The 25,474-nt window shown below is 42.2% G+C and overlaps 1 protein-coding gene across 4 annotated transcripts in view; it reads right to left on the bottom strand.

Annotated features, from left to right (window-relative positions):
* The window catches only part of negr1 (neuronal growth regulator 1), a 339,493-nt gene extending 317,945 nt beyond the window's left edge, over positions 1-21,548 (bottom strand). The window contains exon 1 of one of the 4 annotated variants that reach the window (XM_035774613.2): positions 21,008-21,548. In XM_035774613.2, coding sequence (XP_035630506.1) covers positions 21,008-21,177 — 170 coding nt within the window. In that variant the 5' untranslated portion in view covers positions 21,178-21,548. The remainder of the gene's footprint in view (positions 1-21,007) is intronic. The other 3 variants (XM_035774610.2, XM_035774612.2, XM_035774611.2) reach the window with 3 other exon arrangements.
* Positions 21,549-25,474: the final 3,926 nt, after the last annotated feature.

Raw genomic sequence — 25,474 nt, 5'->3', positions numbered from 1 at the left:
TAAGGTTTAGCATGTTTGCTTTCTACTTCACTCATGTCAACATATCCTATCTACGACCACAAGCCGCCTGACTAGATGGGCAAAAAAAGGCAAAAAAATGCAGTCTAATGGTTCTAAACAGTTCCAAGACCTGCAATTGCTTTAGCCTTAAACCCTGATATTGCAGCTGTAATTATTTTGTGTCAAGTTTTATTTTAGTCATTTAGCAGACGATCTTATCCAGAGCGACTTACAATAGTAATTAGGGTAAAGTTACATAGTCAGCTCAGGGATTCGAAACCAGCAACCTTTCGGTAACTGCTAGGCTACCTTCCACCACAGACTTTTCACTAAAATACGCAAACACTCCTTTGAGATTTTCTCTTATAGAAACATTGCAATTATGGGGGTGCTGCCACAGAACTCAGCTGGGTGCCAGTAAAATCTTCATTTTTAGCTATTTTGAAATTATTTACTTGCATTTTCAATGGCTATTAGGCCTACTTAATGGTTACATATAACTTGGGTATAAAAGCCACAGCTGAACCCCCCTTTCAACCTGGTTCCATGAGGGACCACATGAAAAGGTAATGATTCTTCAAACCCAAGTACTACTTAACTCATGAAATAAGTACACTCAAACAACAATAGGCATTTGACAGAGTGATAAATGGTTATAAATGACAGAGTTAAATAAAGGTTAAATAAAATAATAAGCCTTTGATTTATCTACCGGTGAGTCTTCTGGATCCTGTAATGAGGTGGGGAAATGAACGTGTATGTGAGGTGACAAAGCAAGCATCAAGTATGTTTAGCCACTCAGGACATACTGCACTGCCTTGTTAACTGAAGTTCATCAATAGTTAAGATTATCCTACGCAAATGGTTGCCAGTGTAATGAATTGAAATGAATACATTTACTGTAGCCAGCCTTCCTTGGGTAACAATAGATAACACTAGCAAGCTGAGGCTTGCTGATTTGGAGCATTCACAGAGCAGCTGTAGGCTTGTTACAGTAAAGTATATTTCAGCTTAGCTGGAAAATCCTCTTAAGCAGATGCCATTTTTCCTTCACATTTTACAGGCCTGTACTATATTTCATCTTGTTCATCATTTGTAAATGGTTGATATAAATTAACTGAACACTAAAGTCAGTGAATTATTACACAGTGCTATACGCCGACACCTCAGGAGATATAGGCCAAGACAATTCATTTGATGTACCATAGTGTGGTCCTTTGTAGCTCAGTTGGTAGAGCATGGCGCTTGTAATGCCACGTTACTGGGTTTGATTCGCGTGACCACCCATAGGTAAAATGCACGCATTAATGTATAGATAAATGCATCCGCTAAATAGCAAATAGTATGAATATTACATTGGTCATTGCAATCTTTCAACTGTAAAGATGGAGGGAGTGATGAACCATAATGCTTGCATGAAATCATCTCTAAAAAAAACTAGGTCAAAATAAGCATGCTTATTCCAAGGTATTTCCCAGTTTTAGTAAGCATTTGGGACATGAAGATTATGAAATGGAGAGCAATATTGTTTTGACAGCAACATTGATCCCATTAAACCCGTAGTAGAAATGGCATGTTGGAGGACATGGTCGTTCAATCAGCAGCGACTGTTTCAGATGTGTCCCCTGGTGTGTCATGCGAGGCTAAAGCAGGTCACCTCCCACAGGGGCATCATGCACCCATTATTTTAGAGGGGGCACAATCCAGAGAATTTTGCATTTTTCATATACCTGAAACAGTTTTTCCTTCAATCTGGAGCCAAAATCATTATGCCTAATGTTATGTACGAACAAATAGTATATATATTTCTGGATAGGTTACATAAGCACACATCTTTACCCTGGTTGGGTTTCCCAAAAGCATCATAGCACTAAGATCATCTTAATTCCATTGAAACTAAAAAAATAGCTAGCTAGCTAAACAATGACCCAGCATAATCCCAACACATACGAGCTACTACCAATATAAAACATTGGCATAGCTTTAGCTACCTGCAGATTCATACTACAGCTAACAAACAAGGCTCAATGGTAGTTATCTAACATTAGGCTATAACTAGCAATGCAACTGGATTTCTAATATTACTACACAGATCATACACGTAACGTTAGCTAGCCAGCCAGCAAGCTACTGTTCGCTAGCTAGCTAACAGTACACTTTAACTTGCAATGAAACGACTTTGACAAAATTAGAAACCTACTTACAGACTCTTACCCATATACATGCATGAATACATCACAGCAGACTGGAACCATTCAACTCTGTTTTATTTGTAGCTACATGTTGTTTGGCCAGCGTTGTGTCAAGTCACTCCGGTACACACTGACCGTGGCATATGCAGAAAGTGGCCCAACACTTTTTCCAACTGATCTGTCGATAGCGCCTGCTAAATTCAGGGCATCAATGTTGTTGAGAAAAGTAGCAAAACCTTTGTAGTTCGATGGCTAATGTTATATCTTTCAAAAAAAGGTTTGGGAGAAAGGACTATCAACACATACAGTACAGCTCACATTAGACAGAAGCATGCTACTTGGCAGACCAATCCAAACTCATCTCCAGCATGTCCAGCCCATCCATTATCTCAGCCAATCATGGCTAGCGGGAAGGGTCATTGCTTTTTCACTGGCTAAAACAACTAGGCTCTTAATTTAATTGTATTGGTATTTATGGATGGAATACACATTTTGATTTTTTTTAAATAAAAGTTTACGGTCAAATGCCTCTCCTGTGTTGCAGTGACGTGCGAAATACGGCAAGTTTCCTTCAACAAGTCACATACGATTATATTTTTGTTCAGTGTATATACAGTAACATGTAAAGTGTTGGTCCCATGTTTCATGAGCTGACAAAAGATCCCAGAAATGTTCCATATGCACAAATAGCTTATTTCTCTCAAATACATTTTTTGCACAAATTTGTTTATATCCCTGTTCGTGAGCATTTCTCCTTTGCCAAGATAATCCATCCACCTGACAGGTGTGGCATATCAAGAAGCTGATTAAACAGTATGTAATGATCATTACACAGGTCACCTTGTGCTGGGGACAATAAAAGGCCATTCTAAAATCTGCATTTTTTTTTTCACACAACACAATGCCCCAGATGTCACAAGTATTGAGGGGGAGTGTAATTGACATGCTGACTACAGGAATGTCCACCAGAGCTGTTGCCAGAGACTTTAATGTTCATTAATCTACCAACATAATTTTAGAGAATTTGGCAGTACATCCAACCAGTAGCGCTACGTGGGTAAAATCACTGGGGAACCAGGCCAGGACAAAAAGCCATATTACAACCGGTGTTGTGATAATTGTGTTGTTTGCACTAAACGCTGTTATGCCTTGACACTTAGGCTTAAGGCAGAGACAATAAGAAGACACAGTGGCATAATACATTCAACCACACCTTTGTTTCATCACAAAACTGGAGAGTGGTGTCCGGTGAAGTCCACAAAACATATTGTATGTAACAGTACCTGCCCTACAGCAGTGTTTCCCAACCCTGGTCCCCGAGTACCCCCAACAGTACACATTTTTATTGTAACCCTGGACAAGCACACCTGATTCAACTTGTCAACTAATCATCAAGCCCTCAATGAGTTGAATGAGGTGTGTATGTCAAGGGCTACAACAAAACAGTGTACTGTTGGGGGTACTTGAGGACCAGAGTTGGGAAACACTGACCTACAGCATGGCAAAGTAAGTTCATGTTTGCAACATTTTTGTACTACTAATCACTTCTCTTGCATTCATTGCACGCAGAGTCAGGGTATATGCAATAGTTTGGTCAGCCTGGCTCATTGCGAACTAATTTGCCAGAATTTAACGTAACTATGACATAACATTGAAGGTTGTGCAATGTAACAGCAATATTTAGACTTAGGGATGCCATCTGTTAGATAAAATATGGAACGGTTCTGCATTTCACTGAAATAAAACGTTTTGCTTTCAAAATTATAGTTTCCGGATTCCACCATATTAATGACCTAAGGCTCGTATTTCTGTGTGTTATTATGAGCGATGGTAGGCACCAGCAGGCTCGTAAGCATTCACTCAAACAGCACTTTTGTGGAGGCTATACTGTTACAATGGCACTACTAAAGTGCCTATAAGAACATCCAATAGTCAAAGGTATATGAAATACAAATGGTATAGAGAGAAATAGTCCTATAATAACTACAACCTAAAACTTCTTACCTGGGAATATTGAAGACTCATGTTAAAAGGAACCACCAGCTTTCATATGTTCTCATGTTCTGAGCAAGGAACTTAAACGTTAGCTTTCGTACACGGCACATATTGCACTTTTACTTTCTTCTCAAACACTTTGTTTTTGCATTATTTAAACCAAATTGAACATGTTTCATTATTTATTTGAGGCTAAATTGATTTTGATGTATTAAATTAAAGTTAAAATAAGTGTTCATTCAGTATTGTTGTAATTGTCATTATTACAAATACACTTTTTTTTATTTAATTTAAATCGTCCGATTAATCGGTATGAACTTTTTTTGGTCCTCCAATAAATCAGTATTGGTGTTGAAAAATCATAAATCGGTCGACCTCTGTATATCTAAAAATGACCATATATACTGATTGTTTAAAGCAAAACTACCAAAACTATTGCTGATAAGAACCTGAACAATCAAAATTAAATATATTGTAAGCCCCGTTCAGCAGGTATAGCCAGATGAGAGTTGTGCCTCTGGTAGCTTACTTTTATTACGGTAAAACACAATTTTCAACAGTTCAAAATAACAATAACCTAGCAAATTACATTGGTTGTCACTTAACTAATAAAGACTAATATTGCGCAAGCCATTTTAGCATTTGAATGCCGAAGGTGCTGTGCAGATGTGCAACAGGCCGCCTACCTCGAGTTGGTCAGCGTGCGAAGCAAGGCACAATACAGTTTGACTAGGCTATTGATATTCCCTAGGGTTGTTCGGGATGCAAAATTACTTCTAGATCAATGACTGTCAACAGTTACATGCTTAGTTCAAAACTGGAAATGAGGACGCATCAGTTGTCACAAAATATTAGGTATTTTCTTAAGGTAGAAAGAAAGCAATATGAGCAAAACATTTTAGTGAAGTGGCGATTCGTTACGTTTGAATCTATTTTTGACCCCTTTTTGTGATATCCAATTGCGATCTTGTCTCATCGTTGCAACTCCCCAGCGGGCTCGGCGAAGGTCAAGTCATGCGTACTCCGAAACATGATTCGCCAAACCATGCTTCTTAACACGGAAGCCAGCTACACCAATGTGTTGGAGTAAACACCGTTCAACTGAGGACCAATTGACACCGCATGGGATCGAACCCGGGTCTGTAGTGACGCCTCAAGCTCTGCGATGCAGTGCCTTAGACCGCTGCACCACTGGGAAGGCGGAATCTATTTGACTGATGCATGATATATTTGGATCAGTTTGGGGTCCATGGACTGATTCAGTCATATCTTCAATATTTTAATCGGGGACCGATGCTTATCGGTGAATCATTACATCCCTAATTATTGTACAGAGCGAAAAAGGTTTTCATCAAATGCTAAGTTGATACAAAGCAATGATGTTACATTTATGAAAATATCAGACTTCTAAAGTAGTGACAGGTCCATTTTTTTACAAAAAAATAAGGCCTCTGCAGCCTTTATTTTACAGCCAAGGGCTGACTGTCAAACAAAATAACAAAAATAAACTTGGATCTTTATCGTATCTTCAGTGTGGATAGATAAACTCTTGCTAACATTTTGTGGTCCAAGTCCTACTGTACTAATGTGTACTGCTGTGTTGTTTCATTTCGGTATATTTCAGCAAGTTAAATTCACTCATTATATTCCATTTTACAAAAAACGACTTATCATCAAGCTAATACTATGTTGGCCAAGTCCTCAGAAGAAAGCTCAACATGAACAACTCGGCCAAACCAATAACAATGGAGGATGGTTTTCTTACACCGCTGTGCCACTCTGTTTTCTTATAACTTCCGGCGCCGACAGAGATGGCCGCCTCACTTGGAGTTCCTAGGAAACTATGCAGATTTTTTTGTTTTGTTATTTATTACATTGATACCCCAGGTAATCTTAGGTCTTATTACATACAGTCGGGAGGAACTATTGGATATAAGAGCAACGTCAACTCACCGACATTACGACCAAGAATACGACTTTCCCGAAGCGGATCCTCTGAGCCTACCACCCAGGAATATGGATCGGATCCCAGCCGGCGACCCAAAATAACTATGGGGCAGACGGAGCGGTCTTCTGGTCAGGCTCCGTAGACGGGCACATTGCGCACCGCTCCCGAGCATACTACTCGCCAATGTCCAGTCTATTGACAACAAGGTAGATGAAATCTGAGCATGGGTAGCATTCCAGAGAGACATCAGAGACTGGAATGTACTTTGTTTCATGGAAACATGGCTCACTCGAGACATGCTACCTGGTTTCTTCATCACGCAGACAGAAAAAAAAGCATCTCTCTGGTAAGAAGAAGGGCGGGGGTGTATGCCTTATGATTAATTAACGAGACGTGGTGTGATCATAACAACATACAGGAACTCCTTTTGTTCACCTGATATAGAATTCCTCACAATCAAATGCCGACCGCATTATGTACCAAGAGAATTCTCTTCGATCATAGTCAGTCGTGTATATTCCCCCCCAAGCAGACACGTCGATGGCCATGAAAGAACTTCATTGGACTCTATGTAAACTGGAAACCACATATCCTGAGGCTGCATTTATTGTAGCCATGGAATTTAACAAGGCTAATCTGAAAACAAGGCTCCCCAAATTCTATCAGCATGTCGATTGTGCAACCAGGGCTGGCAAAACCCTAGACCACTGTTATTCTAACTTCCACGATGCATATAAGGCCCTCCCCTGCCCTCCCTTCAGAAAAGTTGACCACCACTCCATTTTGTTGCTCCCAGCCTATAGACAGAAACTAAAACAGGAAGCACCCACGCTCAGGTCTGTTCAACGCTGGTTCCGACCAACCGGATTCCACGCTTCAAGACTGCTTAGATCACGTGGACTGGGATATGTTCCGCATTTCGGTGAACAACAACATTGACAAATACGCTGATTCGGTGTGCGAGTTTATTAACAAGTGCATCGGTGATGTTGTATCCACAGCGTCTAAAATATTCCCCAACCAGAAACCGTGGATTGATGGCAGCATTCGCGCAAAACTGAACATGCGAACCACTGCTTTTAAAATCGGGGCAGGTGACCGGAAAAATGTCAGAATAGAGTGTAGATATTCCCTAAACAAGGCAATAAAACAAGCTAAGCATCAGTAGAGAGACAAAGTGGAGTCGCAATTTAACAGCTCAGACACGATGTGGCAGGGTATACAGTCAATCACGGACTACAAAAAAAAACAGCCCCGTCGCGGATCACGATGCCTTGCTCCTAGACAGACTATAAATAACTTTTTTGCTCGCTTTGAGGACAATACAGTGCCACTGACACAGCCCGCTACCAAAACCTATGGGCTCTCCTTCACTGTAGCCAACGTGAGTAAAACATTTTAACCCTCGCAAGACTGCAGGCCCAGACGGCAGCCCCGGCCGCATCCTCAGAGCATGCGCAGACCAGCTGGCTGGTGTGTTTACAGACCTATTCAATCAATCCTTATCCCAGTCTGCTGTCCCCACATGCTTCAAGAGGGCCACCATTGTTCCTGTTCCCGAGAAAGTTAAGGCAACTGAGCTAAATGACTACCGGCCTGTAGCACTCACTTCAGTCATCATGAACTGCTTTGAGTGACTAGTCAAGGACCATATCACTTCCACCCGACCTGACTCCCTAGACCCACTCCAATTTGCTTACCGCCCAAATAAGTCCACAGATGATGCAATCTCAACCACACTGCACACTGCCCTAACCCATCTGGACAAGAGGAATACCTATGTAAGAATGCTGGTCATCGATTACAGCTCAGCATTTAACACCATAGTACCCTCCAAACTCATCATTAAGCTCGAGACCCTGGGTCTTCGACCCCGCCCTGTGCAAATGGGTCCTGGACTTCCTGACCGGCCGCCCCCAGGTGGTGAGGGTAGGTAACAACATCTCCACCCCGCTGATCCTCAACACTGGGTCCCCACAAGAGTGCAATCTCAGGCCTCTCCTGTACTCCCTGTTCACCCACGACTGCGTGGCCATGCACACCTCCAATTCAATCATCAGGTTTGCAGACGATACTACAGTGGTATGCTTGATTACCAACAACGACGAGACTGCCTACAGGGAGGAGGTGAGGGCCCTCGGAGTGTGGTGTCAGGAAAATAACCTCACACTCAAGGTCAACAAAACAAAGGAGATGATCGTGGACTTCAGGAAACAGCAGAGGGAGCACCCCCCTATCCACATCGACGGGACAGTAGTGGAGAGGGTGGAGAGGTTTAATGTTCCTCGACATACACATCACGGACAAACTGAAATGGTCCACCCACACAGACAGCATGGTGAAGAAGGCGCAGCAGCGCCTATTCAACTTCAAGAGGCTGAAGAAATTCTGCTTGTCACCAAAAACTCTCAAACTTTTACAGATGCACAATCGAGAGCATCCTGCCGGGCTGTATCACCGCCTGGTACGGCAGCTGCTCCACCCATAAACGGAAGGCTCTCCAGAGGGTAGTGAGGTCTGCACAATGCATCACCGGGTGCAAACTACCTGCCCTCCAGGACACCAACACCACCCGATGTCACAGGAAGGCCAAAAAGATCAAGGACAACAACCACTCAAGCCACTGCCTGTGCACCCCTCTATCATCCAGAAGGCGAGGTCAGTACATGTGCATCAAAGCGGGGACCGAGAGACTGAAAAACAGCCATCACTAACATTGAGTGGTGCTGCCAATTTATTTTAAATTTTTATTTCACTTTTATTTAACCAGGTAGGCAAGTTGAGAACAAGTTCTCATTTACAATTGCGACCTAGCCAAGATAAAGCAAAGCAGCTCGACAGATACAACGACAGAGTTACACATGGAGTAAAACAAACATAGTCAATAATACAGTATAAACAAGTCTATATACAATGTGAGCAAATGAGGTGAGAAGGGAGGTAAAGGCAAAAAAAGGCCATGGTGGCAAAGTAAATACAATATAGAAAGTAAAACACTGGAATGGTAGTTTTGCAATGGAAAAATGTGCAAAGTAGAAATAAAAATAATGGGGTGCAAAGGAGCAAAATAAATAAATAAAATACAGTTGGAAAGAGGTAGTTGTTTGGGCTAAATTATAGGTGGGCTATGTACAGGTGCAGTAATCTGTGAGCTGCTCTGACAGTTGGTGCTTAAAGCTAGTGAGGGAGAAGTGTTTCCAGTTTCAGAGATTTTTGTAGTTGTTCCAGTCATTGGCAGCAGAGAACTGGAAGGAGAGGCGGCCAAAGAAAGAATTGGTTTTGGGGGTGACTAGAGAGATATACCTGCTGGAGCGTGTGCTAGAGGTGGGAGATGCTATGGTGACCAGCGAGCTGAGATAAGGGGGGACGTTACCTAGCAGGTTCTTGTAGATGACATGGAGCCAGTGGGTTTGGCGACGAGTATGAAGCGAGGGCCAGCCAACAAGAGCGTACAGGTCACAATGGTGGGTAGTATATGGGGCTTTGGTGACAGAACAGATTGCACTGTGATAGACTGCATCCAATTTGTTGAGTCGGGTATTGGAGGCTATTTTGTAAATGACATCGCCAAAGTTGAGGATTGGTAGGATGGTCAGTTTTACAAGGGTATGTTTGGCAGCATGAGTGAAGGATGCTTTGTTGCGAAATAGGAAGCCAATTCTAGATTTAACTTTGGATTGGAGATGTTTGATATGGGTCTGGAAGGAGAGTCTACAGTCTAACCAGACACCTAAGTATTTGTAGTTGTCCACGTATTCTAAGTCAGAGCCGTCCAGAGTAGGGATGTTGGACAGGCGGGTAGGTGCAGGTAGCGATCGGTTGAAGAACATGCATTTAGTTTTACTTGTATTTAAGAGCAATTGGAGGCCACGGAAGGAGAGTTATGGCATTGAAGCTTGCCTGGAGGGTTGTTAACACAGTGTCCAAAGAAGGGCCGGAAGTATACAGAATGGTGTCGTCTGCGTAGAGGTGGATGAGAGACTCACCAGCAGCAAGAGCGACCTCATTGATGTATACAGAGAAGAGAGTCGTTCCAAGAATTGAACCCTGTGGCACCCCCATAGAGACTGCCAGAGGTCCGGACAGCAGACCCTCCGATTTGACACACTGAACTCTCAGATAAGTAGTTGGTGAACCAGGCGAGGCAATCATTTGAGAAACCAAGGCTGTCGAGTCTGCCAATGAGGATGTGGTGATTGACAGAGTCGAAAGCCTTGGCCAGATCAATGAATACGGCTGCACAGTAATGTTTCTTATCGATGGCGGTTAAGATATCGTTTAGGACCTTGAGCGTGGCTGAGGTGCACCCATGACCAGCTCTGAAACCAGATTGCATAGCAGAGAAGGTATGGTGAGATTCTAAATGGTCGGTAATCTGTTTGTTGACTTGGCTTAGAAAGGCATGGTAGGATAGATATAGGTCTGTAGCAGTTTGGGTCAAGAGTGTCCTCCCCCCTTTGAAGAAGGGGATGACCGCAGCTGCTTTCCAATCTTTGGGAATCTCAGACGACACGAAAGAGGTTGAACAGGCTAGTAATAGGGGTGGCAACAATTTAGGCAGATAATTTTAGAAAGGGTCCAGATTGTCTAGCCCGGCTGATTTGTAGGGGGTCCAGATTTTGCAGCTCTTTCAGAACATCAGCTGAACGGATTTGGGAGAAGGAGAAATGGGGAAGGCTTGGGCGAGTTGCTGTTGGGGGTGCAGTGCTGTTGACCGGGGTAGGAGTAGCCAGGTGGAAAGCATGGCCAGCCGTAGAAAAATGCTTATTGAAATTCTCAATTATGGTGGATTTATCAGTGGTGACAGTGTTTCCTATCTTCAGGGCAGTGGGCAGCTGGGAGGAGGTGTTCTTATTCTCCATGGACTTTAGTGTCCCAGAACTTTTTTGAGTTAGTGTTGCATGAAGCAAATTTTTGCTTGAAAAAGCTAGCCTTGGCTTTTCTAACTGCCTGTGTATAATGGTTTCTAGCTTCCCTGAACAGCTGCATATCACGGGGGCTGTTCGATGCTAATGCAGAACGCCATAGGATGTTTGTGTTGGTTAAGGGCAGTCAGGTCTGGGGAGAACCAAGGACTATATCTGTTCCTGGTTCTAAATTTCTTGAATGGGGCATGTTTATTTAAGATGGTTAGGAAGGCATTTTTTTTTAAATATCCAGGCATCTACTGACGGGATGAGATCAATATCCTTCCAGGATACCCCGGCCAGGTGGATTAGAAAGGCCTGCTCGCTGAAGTGTTTCAGGGAGCGCTTTACAGTGATTAGTGGAGGTCGTTTGACCGCTGACCCATTACGGATGCAGGCAATGAGGCAGTGATCGCTGACATCTTGGTTGAAGACAGCAGAGGTGTATTTAGAGGGGAAGTTGGTTAGGCTGATATCTATGAGGGTGCCCGTGTTTAAGGCTTTGGGGAGGTACCTGGTAGGTTCATTGATAATTTGTGTGAGATTGAGGGCATCAAGTTTAGATTGTAGGATGGCTGGGGTGTTAAGCAGGTTCCAGTTTAGGTCGCCTAGCTGCACGAGCTCTGAAGATAGATGGGGGGCAATCAGTTCACATATGGTGTCCAGAGCACAGCTGGGGGCAGAGGGTGGTCTATAGCAGGCGGCAACGGTGAGAGACTTGTTTTTAGAGGTGGATTTTTAAAAGTAGAAGTTCAAATTGTTTGGGTACAGACCTGGATAGTAGGACAGAACTCTGGAGGCTATCTTTGCAGTAGATTGCAACACCGTCCCCTTTGGCAGTTCTATCTTGTCTGAAAATGTTGTAGTTTGGAATTAAAATTTCTGAATTTTTGGTGGTCTTCCTAAGCCAGGATTCAGACACAGCTAGAACATCCGGGTTGGCAGAGTGTGCTAAAGCAGTGAATAGAACAAACTTAGGGAGGAGGCTTCTAATTAACATGCATGAAACCAAGGCTATTATGGTTACAGAAGTCGTCAAAAGAGAGCGCCTGGGGAATAGGAGTGGAGCTAGGCACTGCAGGGCCTGGATTCACCTCTACATCGCCAGAGGAACATAGGAGGAGTAGAATAAGGGTGCGGTTAAAGCAATAAGAATTGGTCGTCTAGAACGTCTGGAACAGAGAGTAAAGGGAGGTTTCTGGGGGGCGATAGAATAGCATCAAGGTATAATGTACAGACAAATGTATGGTAGGATGTGAATACAGTGGAGGTAAATCTAGGTATTGAGTGATGAAGAGAGAGATATTGTCTCTAGAAACATCATTGAAACCAGGAGATGTCATCGCATGTGTGGGTGGTGGAACTAATAGTTCGGATAAGGTATAGTGAGCAGGACTAGAGGCTCTACAGTGAAATAAGCCAATAAACACTAACCAGAACAGCAATGGACAAGACATATTGACATTAAGGAGAGGCATGCTTAGTTGAGTGATCAAAAGGGTCAAGTGAGTGTAGAGGTTGGTTGGGGGTCACGGCGATTTAGACAGCTTGCCAGGCCATCGGTAGCAAGCTAGCATAGGATGGAGGTCTGTTGTTAGCCACCTCTTGCGTTCCGTCAGTAGATTAGTGGGGTTCCGTGTGGTAGAGGGGATTAATCCAAATCACACAACAACAATAAAAACAATAGATATAGTTAGAAGCCCAGGAAGAAACATAATAATAATAAATAAATTGTCCGATTGTCTATTCAGATAGCACCCGGTAAGACCGCTAACGGTTAGCAGGCCGCAGATGGGCGTTCAGGTAACGTCGCGACGGAGGAGCCAGCCGGATCTCCTTCGGGTAGATAACGTCGGCAGTCCAGTTGTGAAGGCCCGGTGGGGCTCCGCGTAGGCAGTAAAACGGGTCCGGATAGGTGACTGCAGCCCAGAGGTGATTGATGGAGCTCAGGAGTGATTGACTGAGCTGGCTAGCTCCGGAACAATTGATATTTGCTCCGGAATCGACGAAAGCCGATAGTCACACGGATAGCAGCTAGCTAGCTGTGAGATCTGGGTATGAATGTCCAGAGAGCAGTTGAAATCCAGGGACATAGAGAGAAAAATTGGTCCGGTATGTTCCGTTCCGAGCCGCGCTGCGTCGTACAAAACTGGCGATAGATTTTCAAGCTAAAGGATAGCTGATGACCAAACCGTGGTTAGCTGAATACTAACGATTTGCCAGTAAAGAAGCTAACTAGCTTCTGATTAGCTTCTGGCTAGCTTCTGGCTAGCTTCTGGCTAGCTTCTGGCTAGCTTCTTGAAGTATTACAGATTTGAGGTAAATAATACTTTTTATAAATATAAATTGGTGAGGCTGGTTGCAGGAGAGTGTTTTGAACATGAGTTGATGGAAAATAAAATGTATGTGAAAAAAGTTGTAAATATATATATACACACACACACGACAAGACGAGGACAAAAGACGTCTGAACTGCTACAGTGCCTTGCGAAAGTATAATTTTGCACGCCCAATTTCAGTTTTTGATTTGTTAAAAAAAAAAGTTTGAAATATCCAATAAATGTCGTTCCACTTGTTGATTCTTCACAAAAAAAATACAGTTTTATATCTTTATGTTTGAAGCCTGAAATGTGGCAAAAGGTTGCAAGGTTCAAGGGGGCCGAATACTTTCGCAAGGCACTGTATGCCATCTTGGTTTGAAGCCATCTTGGTTATGATGCCAACATACTGACTCAACTCCAGCCACTTTAATAATGGAAAAAATGGATGTAATCAATTTACCACTAGCCACTTTATATTATATAATGTTTACTTACCCTACATTACTCATTTCATATGTATATACTGCACGTTATACCATCTACTGCATCTTGATGTAATTAAATGCATCACTAGCCACTTTAAACAATGCCACTTTATATAATGTTCTCATACCCTACATTACGCATCTCGAATGTATATACTGTACTCTATACCATCTACTGCATCTTGCCTATGCCGTTCGGCCATCACTCATTTATATATTTTTATGTACATATTCGTATTCATTCCTTTACACTTGTTGTTGTGAAATTGTTAGGTTAGATTACTCGTTGGTTATTAATGCATTGTTGGAACTAGAAGCACAAGCATTTTGCTACACTTGCATTAACACCTGCTAACCATGTGTATGTGACAAATACATTTTGATTTAAGGGAAAAAAAGTTCTATTCAACTGCCACTATAACCCCCTTTCGAATCGTGGTGGAAGAACCCCCTCAATTGGACCTCTGATTTATTATGACTGCACTGAATAGCCTACTTACGGTACGCCCCTCTTTTGACTATATTAGACTGAATAGGCTAATATTTTACAGGCTTTATCATCTATAATGTGCCATGTCAGTATCATATTCATAATGTCAATTCAAGATATAGGCTAAGCATACCTATGCAGCAGGCTACAGTTTAGCACAGTTTACATTTGTTTAGGCCTATAATCGCTTTATCTTGGAGGAATGGATTTCCTTTAATACCTTACCAGTTTTTCCTTCAAGAGAATTGTCCCGTGCTATAGTTTACTTAGCCATGCAGAACATTTAATGTGAAGAGTTAAGGCTTATCCGTCAATCTCAATGGCATCACACCAGTAAATAATAGAGAAGATGATGATCCCATTGATGGTGCGCTCCCCATGGCAGCTGAGGGGCACAACAAAAAAACATGATTTGGGGGACTTTCATGTACTGTAATCCATAGAATAGTCATTTGGAGGAAGGAGTTGACCTATATTTGGCATAACTATGAAAAAGCATAACTGAGAAATAATTGATCAACATTGGCATATGTATGACAATTTGGCCTTACCCAGGCCTCCTTTAAGACTCCATTGTGTCTCAGATGTACGTGCTACAAAGCAAACATTGGTGTCTTATGATGTCAACTAGCCTATCAGCCATGGCATCATTTTCTGGAACTTTCCAAACTGTTTAAAGGCACAGTCAACTTAGTGTATGTAAAACTTCTGACCCACTGGAATTGTGATGCTGTAAACAATTGTTGGAAAAATTACGTGTCATGCACAACGTAGATGTCCTAACTGACTTGCCAAAACTATAGAAATTTGTGGAGTGGTGGGGGGGAAAAAAAGAGTTTTAATGACTCCAACTGTATCTCAGCAATTGTTCCTCCAAAGGACTATTCTATTCTAATAAACTCCCCGAAATTGTGTTTTTTTGTTGTCTAAGTTGTGAGGAATCACTGGGTTTCGTGAGGAATCACTGGTTCAGAAACCCCTTTGAATGTAAAATGCACCAGATACATGAAACTATGCAGTCATGCATGGCATAAAACCAACAATAACTGATTCAGAATACAAGGCCCCTTGTTAATGACGGAAAAGGACCCCATTAGGAAAATGGCAAAGTTTTTAGGTCATTAAAAAAGAGTAAAGGTCCAATGCAGTCGCTTTTAATCGCAATATCAAATAAGTACCCTGTTATCAATTAAAATGGTCAAAAATAAACATAAATAGCTTATTAGCTATTAGACATTTCTCAAGCAATAATTTTTCTAAGACAGTCTGGGAATGGGAAAACTATCTGCTATAGGCAGAAAGGTTTGGTACTCTTTCTTATTGGTCTATTAACTAAATTTACCAAAACCTCCATCCCACCAAAACAGATTAAAATTCCAGGCGGTCTTTTCAAACAGCTTACACTTAAAGGGCATTATCATCATTTTCACAATATTATTCCAACCTCATAGTGTAGAAAAATATATAACACCTAGGAAAGTCAAGTTAACTGCACTGGGCCTTTAAAAGGAAGATGATGCACATGCGGACAATTCCTTTTGTTCTAAGAGCCCTAGCCATTTAATTGATATGGACCCATTGTCCAACATAAATCAGGGAGGCAGGGGGAACACAGAAGGCCACAGTAATGCAGCATTAAGAATTGAAGAAGAGGGAGAAATAATGAACACATGACAGAGTGAACATTCCTCTTGGGAGCTCTTCTATAATACAGAGGCAATGACTAATTGTATGCTTCTGGGTTTGTCACCATTTGAGAATGCTCACCATTTTCTTCCTGTAATCAGCTTCAGGAGAATGGAAGAAATTGCCTTATAATAGTCTATGGTCTGGAAAAAGAGGGTCAGCGACCTCAGACAGTTTTATGGTTGCAGTCTCCAGCTACATGGTTATGTTTGAAGCCTTCCTGAAAACAAAGGCCCCAGTGTACTGGACAAGTCCAATCCGAGCTTCATTCGGATTTTGAAAAACAGTCAGTTTTCTGAATACCCCTTATCGCAGTGCAAATATCAACACATCCAGTCATCCTGGTGATAACGATAAGCTGCAATTAGATGCAAGGCAGAGAGGCAAGTAGAGCAGCTTAAGAGCTTTCCAGTATCCATTAGTTTAACAGAGTTGAACAGAGTGAAATGATAACGCCACACCGACTGCATACACACGGAAAATGCATTGAGTTTCAAAATCAGAAATATAGGTTATTTTGCCTATAATTGGCATCGTGAAATGACCTCTTAATTCATATTATTTTTTCTTTTTCTTTTTTAAACACCAAGGACCTTCAAAATGGTCCCCATATCCATTTCCAGTCTGTCAGAGCTGCACAGAGTCAATGACCCGTTGGTTGTGGAGTGGTAAACTTGTTTGTTGAGCTGATTCATACCACAGGGATAATCTCTAGCCCAATGAATCATTGGGATTCAGGCACAGCTTCTGCCACTGATCACAAGAAACCCAGATTGACACCAGGGAATTAGACTCTTCTCTAGAGAGATCGTCTGAGGTGTAAGTCGGTTTGACATGACAGCCGTCGGGCAAGCAGAGAATAGGGCAAAAATAGTGCACTCCATCATCGCTGTTGCTAAGGTAATTTTGTGATGAGCGCCATCAACTATTAATCACAAAATAACTAACAATATCTCATCACTGCTGTTCACAGGCCAAGCCAGACAACCAGATGGAATTCAGCTTTTTTAATTCAATACATAAAACTTATGCATTTTGTTGTAGGTTTTATCACTTAAATTAAATAGTCCTTCGTATTCAGGTCCGCACCTTCTCTTTAAAGTACTGTTAAAAATATGTTTTTCTTTTGTGGAATTGTGAAAATGATAATACACTTTCAGTATAAGAGCTGTTCGAAAAGACCGCCTGAAATTTCAGCATCTTTTGGTGGGACAGAGTTTTGTCCTGCCTGGTGAATTATATTGAAAAATATATATAAAACGCAACATGTAAAGCTTTGGTCCCACGTTTCAACCAAAATCACTAAAATATCCCCGAAATGTTCCATACGAACAAAAGGCTTATTTCTCTCAAATTTGAAGCAGAAATTAGTTTACATCCTTGTTCTCCTTTGCCAAGAAAATTCATCCACCTGACAGGTGTGGCATATCAAGAAGCTGATTAAACAGCATGATCATTACACAGATGCACCTTGTGCTGGGGCAACAAACAGCCACTCTAAAATGTGCAGTTTTGTCACAAAACATAATGCCCCAAATATGCCACCTCCAACATAATTTTAGAAAATTTGGCAGTACGTCCAACCAGCTTCACAACCGCAAACCACATGTAACCACGCCAGCCAGGACATCCACATCTAAAAAAAGAAACATCCACTGTCAACTGCATTCATTTTCAGCAAACTTTACATGTGCAAATATTTGTATAAACATATCAAGATTCAACAGACAAACTGAACAAATTCCACAGATGTGACTAACAGAAATTGAATCGTGTCCCTGAACAAAGGAGGGTGGGTTAAAATCAAAAGTAAGTCAGTATCTGGTGTGGCCACCAGCTGCATTAAGTACTGCAGTGCATCTCCACATCATGAACTGCACCAGATTTGCCCGTTCTTGCTGTGAGATGTTACCCCACTCTTCCACCAAGGGGGAGGGGGCCCTAACCCTCACCCTCCGATCCAACAGGTCCCAGACATGGGATTGAGATCCGGGCTCTTCGCTGGCCATGGCAGAAGACTAACATTCCTGTCTTGTAGGAAATCATGCACAGAACGAGCAGCATGGCTGATGGCATTGTCGTGCTGGAGGGTCATGTCAGGATGAGCCTGCAGGAAGGGTACCACATGAGGGAGGAGAATATATTCCCTGTAACATACAGCATTGAGATTCCCTGCAATGACAACAAGCTCAGCCGCGATGATGCTGTGACACACCGCCCCAAACCATGACGGACCCTCCACCTCCAAATCCATCCCGCTCCAGAGTACAGGCCTTGGTGTAACGTTCATTCCTTCGACAATAAACGCGAATCCGACCATCACCCCTGGTGAGACAAGAACGCGACTCATCAGTGAAGAGCACTTTTTGCCAGTCCTGTCTGGTCCAGCGACGGTGGGTTTGTGCCCACAGGCAACGTAGTTGCCGGTGATGTCTGGTGAGAACCTGCCTTACAACAGGCCTACAAGCCCTCAGTCCAGTCTCTCTCAGCCTATTGCAGAAAGTCTGAGCACTGATGGAGGGATTGTGCGTTCCTGGTGTAACTCGGGCAGTTGTTGCCATCCTGTACCTGTCCCACAGGTGTGATGTTCAGATGCACCGATCCTGTGCAGGTCTTACACCTGGTCTGCCACTGCAAGGATTATCAGCTGTCCTTCCTGTAGCCCTATCTTAGGCGGACATGGCAATTTATTGCCCTGGCCACATCTACAGTCCTCATGTCTCCTTGCAGCATGGCTAAGGCATGTTCACGCAGATGAGCAGGAACCCTGGGCATCTTTCTTTTGGTGGTTTTCAGTAGAAAGGCCTCTTAGTGTCCTACGTTTTCATAACTGTGACCTTAATTGCCTACTATCTGTGAGCTGTTAGTGTCTTAACGACCATTCCACAGGTGCATGTTCATTAATTGTTTATGGTTCAATGAACAAGCATGGGAAACATTGTTTAAACCCTTTACAATGAAGATCTGTGAAGTTACTTGGATTTTCACAAATAATTTTTGAAAGACAGGTTGGTGAAAAAGGGACATTTCTTTTTTTGCCGAGTTTAGTTTCTTGACCTGTGGGATCGTCTGAGACCAGCCATCCAGGCAGCTGATGAAACTGAGGAGTATTTCTGTCTGTAATAATGCCCTTTTGTGGGGAAAAACTCATCCTGATTGGCTGAGACTGGCTCCCCAGTGGGTGGGCCTGGCTCCCAAGTGGATGGGCCTATGCCCTCCCAGGCCCACCCATCCATGACTGCACCCCCATGTCCAGTCATGTGAAATCCATAGATTAGTGACAAATGAATTTATTTCAATTGACTGATTGTCACGTTTATATTTTTGTTCAGTATAGAATGTGGAGAAAGGACAGTACAGGTGCGTCAAGGCTTGGACCGAGAATGAAAAACAGCTTCTATGTCCAGGCCATCAGACGGTTAAATAGTCACTACTAGCTGGTCTCCGCCCAGTACCCTGCCCTGACGTTAGTCACTGATACTAGCTGACTACCACCCGGTACTCTACCCTGCAGCCCTATGTACATAGTCATTCATCACTGGTCACTTTAATGTTTACATACTGTTTTACCCATTTCATATGTATATACTGTATTCTAGTCAAGGCTAATCCTAGTTAACTACTGCTGTACACACACTTCCTATTTATATACTGGCCACACTGTCTAGACACAGACACACACACAGTTCAAGGGTTTTTCTTTATTTTTACTATTTTCTACATTTAAGAATAAGTTTGTCTTCACTATATGAAATCAAGGTAGCCACCCTTTGCCTTGATGACAGCTTTGCACACTCTTGGCATTCTCTCAACCAGGATAGATAGATGTATGTATATCTATCTATAACCGGTAAGAAATGTCTAATTAGCGGTGCGGACTAGTAGCGTTTCAATCTGTGATGTCACTTGCTCTTAGACCTTGAAGTAGTTGTTTCGAGGGTGACTGTTGTCAATGTGTGCAGAGGGTTCCTGGTTCAAGTCCAGGTTGGGGCGAGGAGAGGGACGGAAACAATACAGTTACATTGGTGCCGTGACCCTGATCACTGATTATTGCGGAGAAGGAGTTCAAAGGGGGGGGTGAGTGGAACCGGTCTGAAATGGCTAGTTAGCGGTGCGCGCTAGTAGTGTTTCAATTGGTGTCGTCATTATATCTATCTATCTCAGTATTGCTTCCGTCCCTCGCCCAACCTTGGCTTGAACCAAGGACCTTCTGCACACAAAAAAACATATATATATATATATATATATATAGGACTGACATTGATCGTTCTGATACTTCTCAATTTCTTTTCATTTTGGGGGATTTGTGTGTACTTTCACTGCACCTGCGATAACATCTGCAAAATGTGTATGTGACCAATGAAATTTTATTTCATCAATAGCCTACCCTATTTTTCTGAAGTCAATAATGTCTTAATCACTGTAACTAGCTTGCTTACAACTTGTGATGAGTGTGTTGCAGAAATAAATAGGCCTATACTAAAACATTTACAAATGTTTGCTACAGAGGCAGTATGTTATGAATTTCGAGATATGAATTATGAAAGCCAATTTTTTTTTTTCCTAAGGGGGAGTGCCCTTTTTTCATTTTGAGCACCTGCCCACAGAAAGGTCTGTGCATGGCCCTGCTTACAGTGCAGATAAATTCTTCAAATTCATTATTTTACACAATATCTCATAACAGCACTGGAAAACAATGGTTGGCCAACCCCTGACCAAAATGGCTGATCCCATCATAGTTAGGTTCCTCCATTCTACGATTCTAATTCTATGAAAAAAAAACACACGGGCTAAGAATGGATTGTTTTTTGTAGCGCGAGTGACCCAGTTTAGAATTGCTAACATTGAATGCAAAACTGAAATGCATCAAATTATAGGCTGCTTATTGTTGTGTCACAGCACTATTTGGTTAGATATTGAAACTCTGTCGTCCGTGAATGCAGAGACAGAGGGAAATTGAAGCTGCTTTGCTTGTTTTCTTACCTCAGGAGAGCCGTATCGCCTTGTCGAGTGACCACACTTTCAATCGATGCATAGTCCACAGTTTGTCCAGCGGGTAAGCACGAAGGCAAAAAGCAGCACAGACTGAGAATTATAGCGGTAAGCCATTGACTGGAGACGCACACATCCTGCACCGCAATCATTATGTCCATCACAGCTGGATTGTATATTATCCAAGTCGCATGAAAACCTTAAAGCAAAGCTTTTATTCCCACACTTTCCTCCTCAAAAGCCTAAAGAAATGGCGCGTCGTATAATGTAGTTTTCCAGGTTTGTTTTGTTGGAGCCGTAGCCTACTGTGCGCGAGCAAGTGCAGCCTACTCTCCAGTGGCTTGCACACCATCTAGTGAAGAAATGCGATAAAATGGGAGCAGACCTAGCGGCAGACAACTCCCAGGCTCTGATCCTGTTGCCATGCGGCCGTTTCCCAGGCAACCTGTTCCCAGTGGTTCGTGATAGAGCAGTTAAAGGGTTGTCACTAGTTACCACAGCCAGACAGTCAAAATATCATCACAAAGAATGATCAAAAATGTGTTTTTTTGTCTTCATTTAATCTTAGGGTTAGGCATAATGTTCGTAGTGTGGTTAAATATGGGGTTAAGGTTAGAGTTTCGTTTAAAATAAGAGTTTAATAAGAGAGATTGTCGCTATTTATAGGCGGAGTTTAGCCATAATGATGATTTTGTGGCTGAGGTAACTAGAGATGACCCAGTAAAGGTGCCACAGTACTGTCTACATCACTACCTATTAGCAATTAAAGATCGATTGGAGAATCATCCTCAGGGACACATCGGGGGGGGGGCTGTAAAAATGATTATTTTGGGCTTTGGGGGAGGGGGCACATGGAAGGGTAGTGCATTTTTTTTCCCTGGTCTGCTCGTATTTTGTCAATAAAGATTGGCCGGACTTACTTTTGATATTACCATAATAAAGTTTAGAAACTTTTGTGAAGTTATGGTATGACTGATATTAGTTTTATTTTTCTATATCTGTATAGTAGACCCAGTAGCTGACAAAGAAATGCTTGTCGGTGGCATATCTCTCTGGGGTCAGACATAAGCTTCTCTTCCTTTACAGTATCTCTACACACACACACACATACACACATACACACATACATACATACATACATACATACATACATACATACATACATACATACATACATACATACATACATACATACATACATACATATATACACATATACATACATATATACATACATATATATACATATATATACACATATATATATATACATATATATATGATTTATTCAAACCAAACTGCTTACCTATTGCAGATTCAGTCTTCCCAGCCTGGTGCAGGTCTACAATTATGTTGCTGGTGTCCTTTGACAACTCTTTGGTCTTGGCCATAGTGGAGTTTGGAGTGTGACTGTTTGAGGTTGTGGACAGGTGTCTTTTATACTGATAACAAGTTCAAACAGGTGCCATTAATACAGGTAACAAGTGGAGGACAGAGGAGCCTCTTATAGAAGAAGTTACACGGCTGTGAGAGCCAGAAATCTTGCTTGTTTGTAGGTGACCAAAATACTTATTTTCCAGCATAATTTGCAAATAAATTCATTAAAAATCCTACAATGTTTTTCTGGGTTTATTTTCTCATTTTGTCTGTCATAGTTGAAGTGTACCTATGATGACAATTACAGGCCTCTCATCTTTTTAAGTGGGAGAACTTGCACAATTGGTGGCTGACTAAATACTTTTTTGGCCCACTGTATATATAGTACCACTCAAAAGTTTGGACACACCTACTCATTCAAGGGTTTTTCTTTATTTTTACTATTTTCTACATTGTAGAATAATAGTGACCACATCAACTATGAAAAAACATACAAATTGTGTAGTAACCAAATATGTTTTTAACAAATCAAAATATATTTTAGATTCTTCAAATTAGCCACCCTTTGCCTTGATGACCGCTTTGTACACTCTTGGCATTCTCTCATCCAGATTCACTTGGAATGCTTTTCCAACAGTCTTGAAGGAGCTCCCACATATGCTGAGCACTTGTTGTCTGCTTTTCCGTCACTCTGCGGTCCAACTCATCCCAAACCATATCAATTGGGTTGAGGTCGTGTGATTGTGGAGTCCAGGTCATCTGATTCAGCACTCCATCACTCTCCTTCTTGGTCAAATAGCCCTTAAACAGCCTGGAGTTGTGTTGGGTCATTGTCCTGTTGAAAACAAATGATGGTCCCACTAAGCACAAACCAGATGGGATCACATATTGCTGCAGAATGCTGTGGTAGCCATGATGGTTAAGTGTGGCTTAAATTCAAAATAAATCACAGACAGTGTCACCAGCAAAGAACCATCACATCTCCTCCTCTGTGCATCACGGTGGGAACCACACACCATCTGTTCACCTACTCTGCGTCTCACAAAGATATGGTAGTTGGAACCACAAATCCCAAACTTGGACTCATCAGACCAAAGGACAGATTTCCCCCTGTATAATGTCCATTGCTTGTGTTTATTGGCCCAAACAAGTCTCTTCTTATTATTGGTGTCCTTTGCAGTGGTTTCTTTGCAGCAAAGTCCATGTAGGCCTGATTCATGCAGTCTCGTCAGAATAGTTGATCTTGAGATGTGTCTGTTACTTGAACTCTGTGAAGCTGTCACGCCCTGACCTGTTTTCTTTATATATTTTGCTTAGGTCAGGGTGTGATGAGGGTGGTATTTGTGTTTTAGTCTCATCTAGGGTTTTTGTACTCTCTAGGGGTTTTGTAGGTTTATGGGGTTGTTAACCATCTAGGTGTTTATGTAGGTCTATGTTTGCCTAGATTGGTTCTCAATTAGAGGCAGGTGTTTATCGTTGTCTCTGATTGGGAACCATATTTAGAAAGCGATCTTCTTTGGGTATTTTGTGGGTTATTGTCTATGTTATGTTGCACGTTAGCGCAGGCACGTTCGTCTTATCGTTTTGTTGTTTTGTTTAAGTGTTCTTCCTTCAATAAAGAAGAATGTATTCACACCACGCTGCACTTTGGTCCCCTCCATACGACGATTGTGACAGAAGCATTTATTTGGGCTGCAATTTCTTAGGCTGGTAACGTATCCTCTGCAGCAGAGGTAACTCGGTCTTCCTTTCCTGTGGCGGTCCTCATGAGAGTCAGTGTCATCATAGCACTTGATGGTTTTTGCGACTGCACTTGAAAAAACGTTCAAAGTTCTTGAAATGTTCCGTATTGACTGACCTTCATGTCTTAAAGCAATGATAGACTGTCGTTTCTCTTTGCTTATTTGAGCTGTTCTTGCCATAATATGGACTTGGTCTTTTACCAAATAGGGCTATCTTCTGTATACCACCCATACCTTGTCACAACATAACTGATTGACTCAATGTATATGCTTCTTGTGTATGGACAGTGTGAACAGTATATGAATAGGGAAGGTGTGTACAGCAGTAGTTGCATAGGATGAGCCTTGACTAGAATAAGGTTTTTACAGTGCATTTGGAAAGTATTCAGACCTCTTGACTTTTTCCACATTGTGTTACGTTACAGCCTTTTCTAAAATGGATTAAATAAAACATTTCTCACCAATCTACATAAAATACCCCATAATGACAAAGCGAAACCAGGTTTTTAGAAATGTTTGCAAATGTATTCAAATTTAAAAACCAATGCCTTGTTTACTTAAGTATTCAGACCCTTTGCTATGAGACTCGAAACAGGTGCATCCTGTTTCCATTGATCATACTTGAGATGTTTCTACAACTTGATTGGAGTCCACCTGTGGTACATTCAATTGATTGGACATGATTTGACAGCGCATGTCAGGGAAAAAGCAAAGCCATGAGGTCGAAGGAATTGTCTGTAGAGCGCCGCGACAGGACTGTGTTGAGGCAGCATTAAAAGAACACAGTGGCCTCCATCATTCTTAAATGGAAGAAGTTTGGAACACCAAGACTCTTCCTAGAGCTGGCCGCCTGGCCTAACTGAGCAATCGGGGGAGAAGGGCCTTGGTCAGGGAGGTGACCAAGTACCTGATGGTCACTCTGACAGAGCTCCAGACTTCTTCTGTGGAGATGGGAGAACCTTCCAGAAGGACAACTAAGTCAAATCAAATGTATTTATAAAGCCCTTCTCACATCAGCTGATATCAAAGTGCTGTACAGAAACCCAGCCGAAAACCATCCCCCAGTACTCCACCAATCAGGCCTTAATTGTAGAGTGGCCAGAGAGAAGCCACTCCTCAGTAAGAGGCACATGAACAGCCCGCTTGGGGTTTACCAAAAGGCACCTAAACACTCCCAGACCATGAGAAACAAGAGTCTCTGGTCTGATGAAACCAAGATTGAACTCTTTGGCCTGAATGCCAGCGTCACGTCTGGCGGAAACCTGGCCCCATACCTACGGTGAAGCGTGGTGGCAGCATCATGCTGTGTAGATGTTTTTCAGCAGCAGGGACTGGGATA

This window comes from Oncorhynchus keta, chromosome 8 (assembly GCF_023373465.1).
Source record: "Oncorhynchus keta strain PuntledgeMale-10-30-2019 chromosome 8, Oket_V2, whole genome shotgun sequence".
Classification (NCBI taxonomy): Eukaryota; Metazoa; Chordata; class Actinopteri; order Salmoniformes; family Salmonidae; genus Oncorhynchus; species Oncorhynchus keta.
This window is presented reverse-complemented; position numbering and strand designations above follow the sequence as displayed.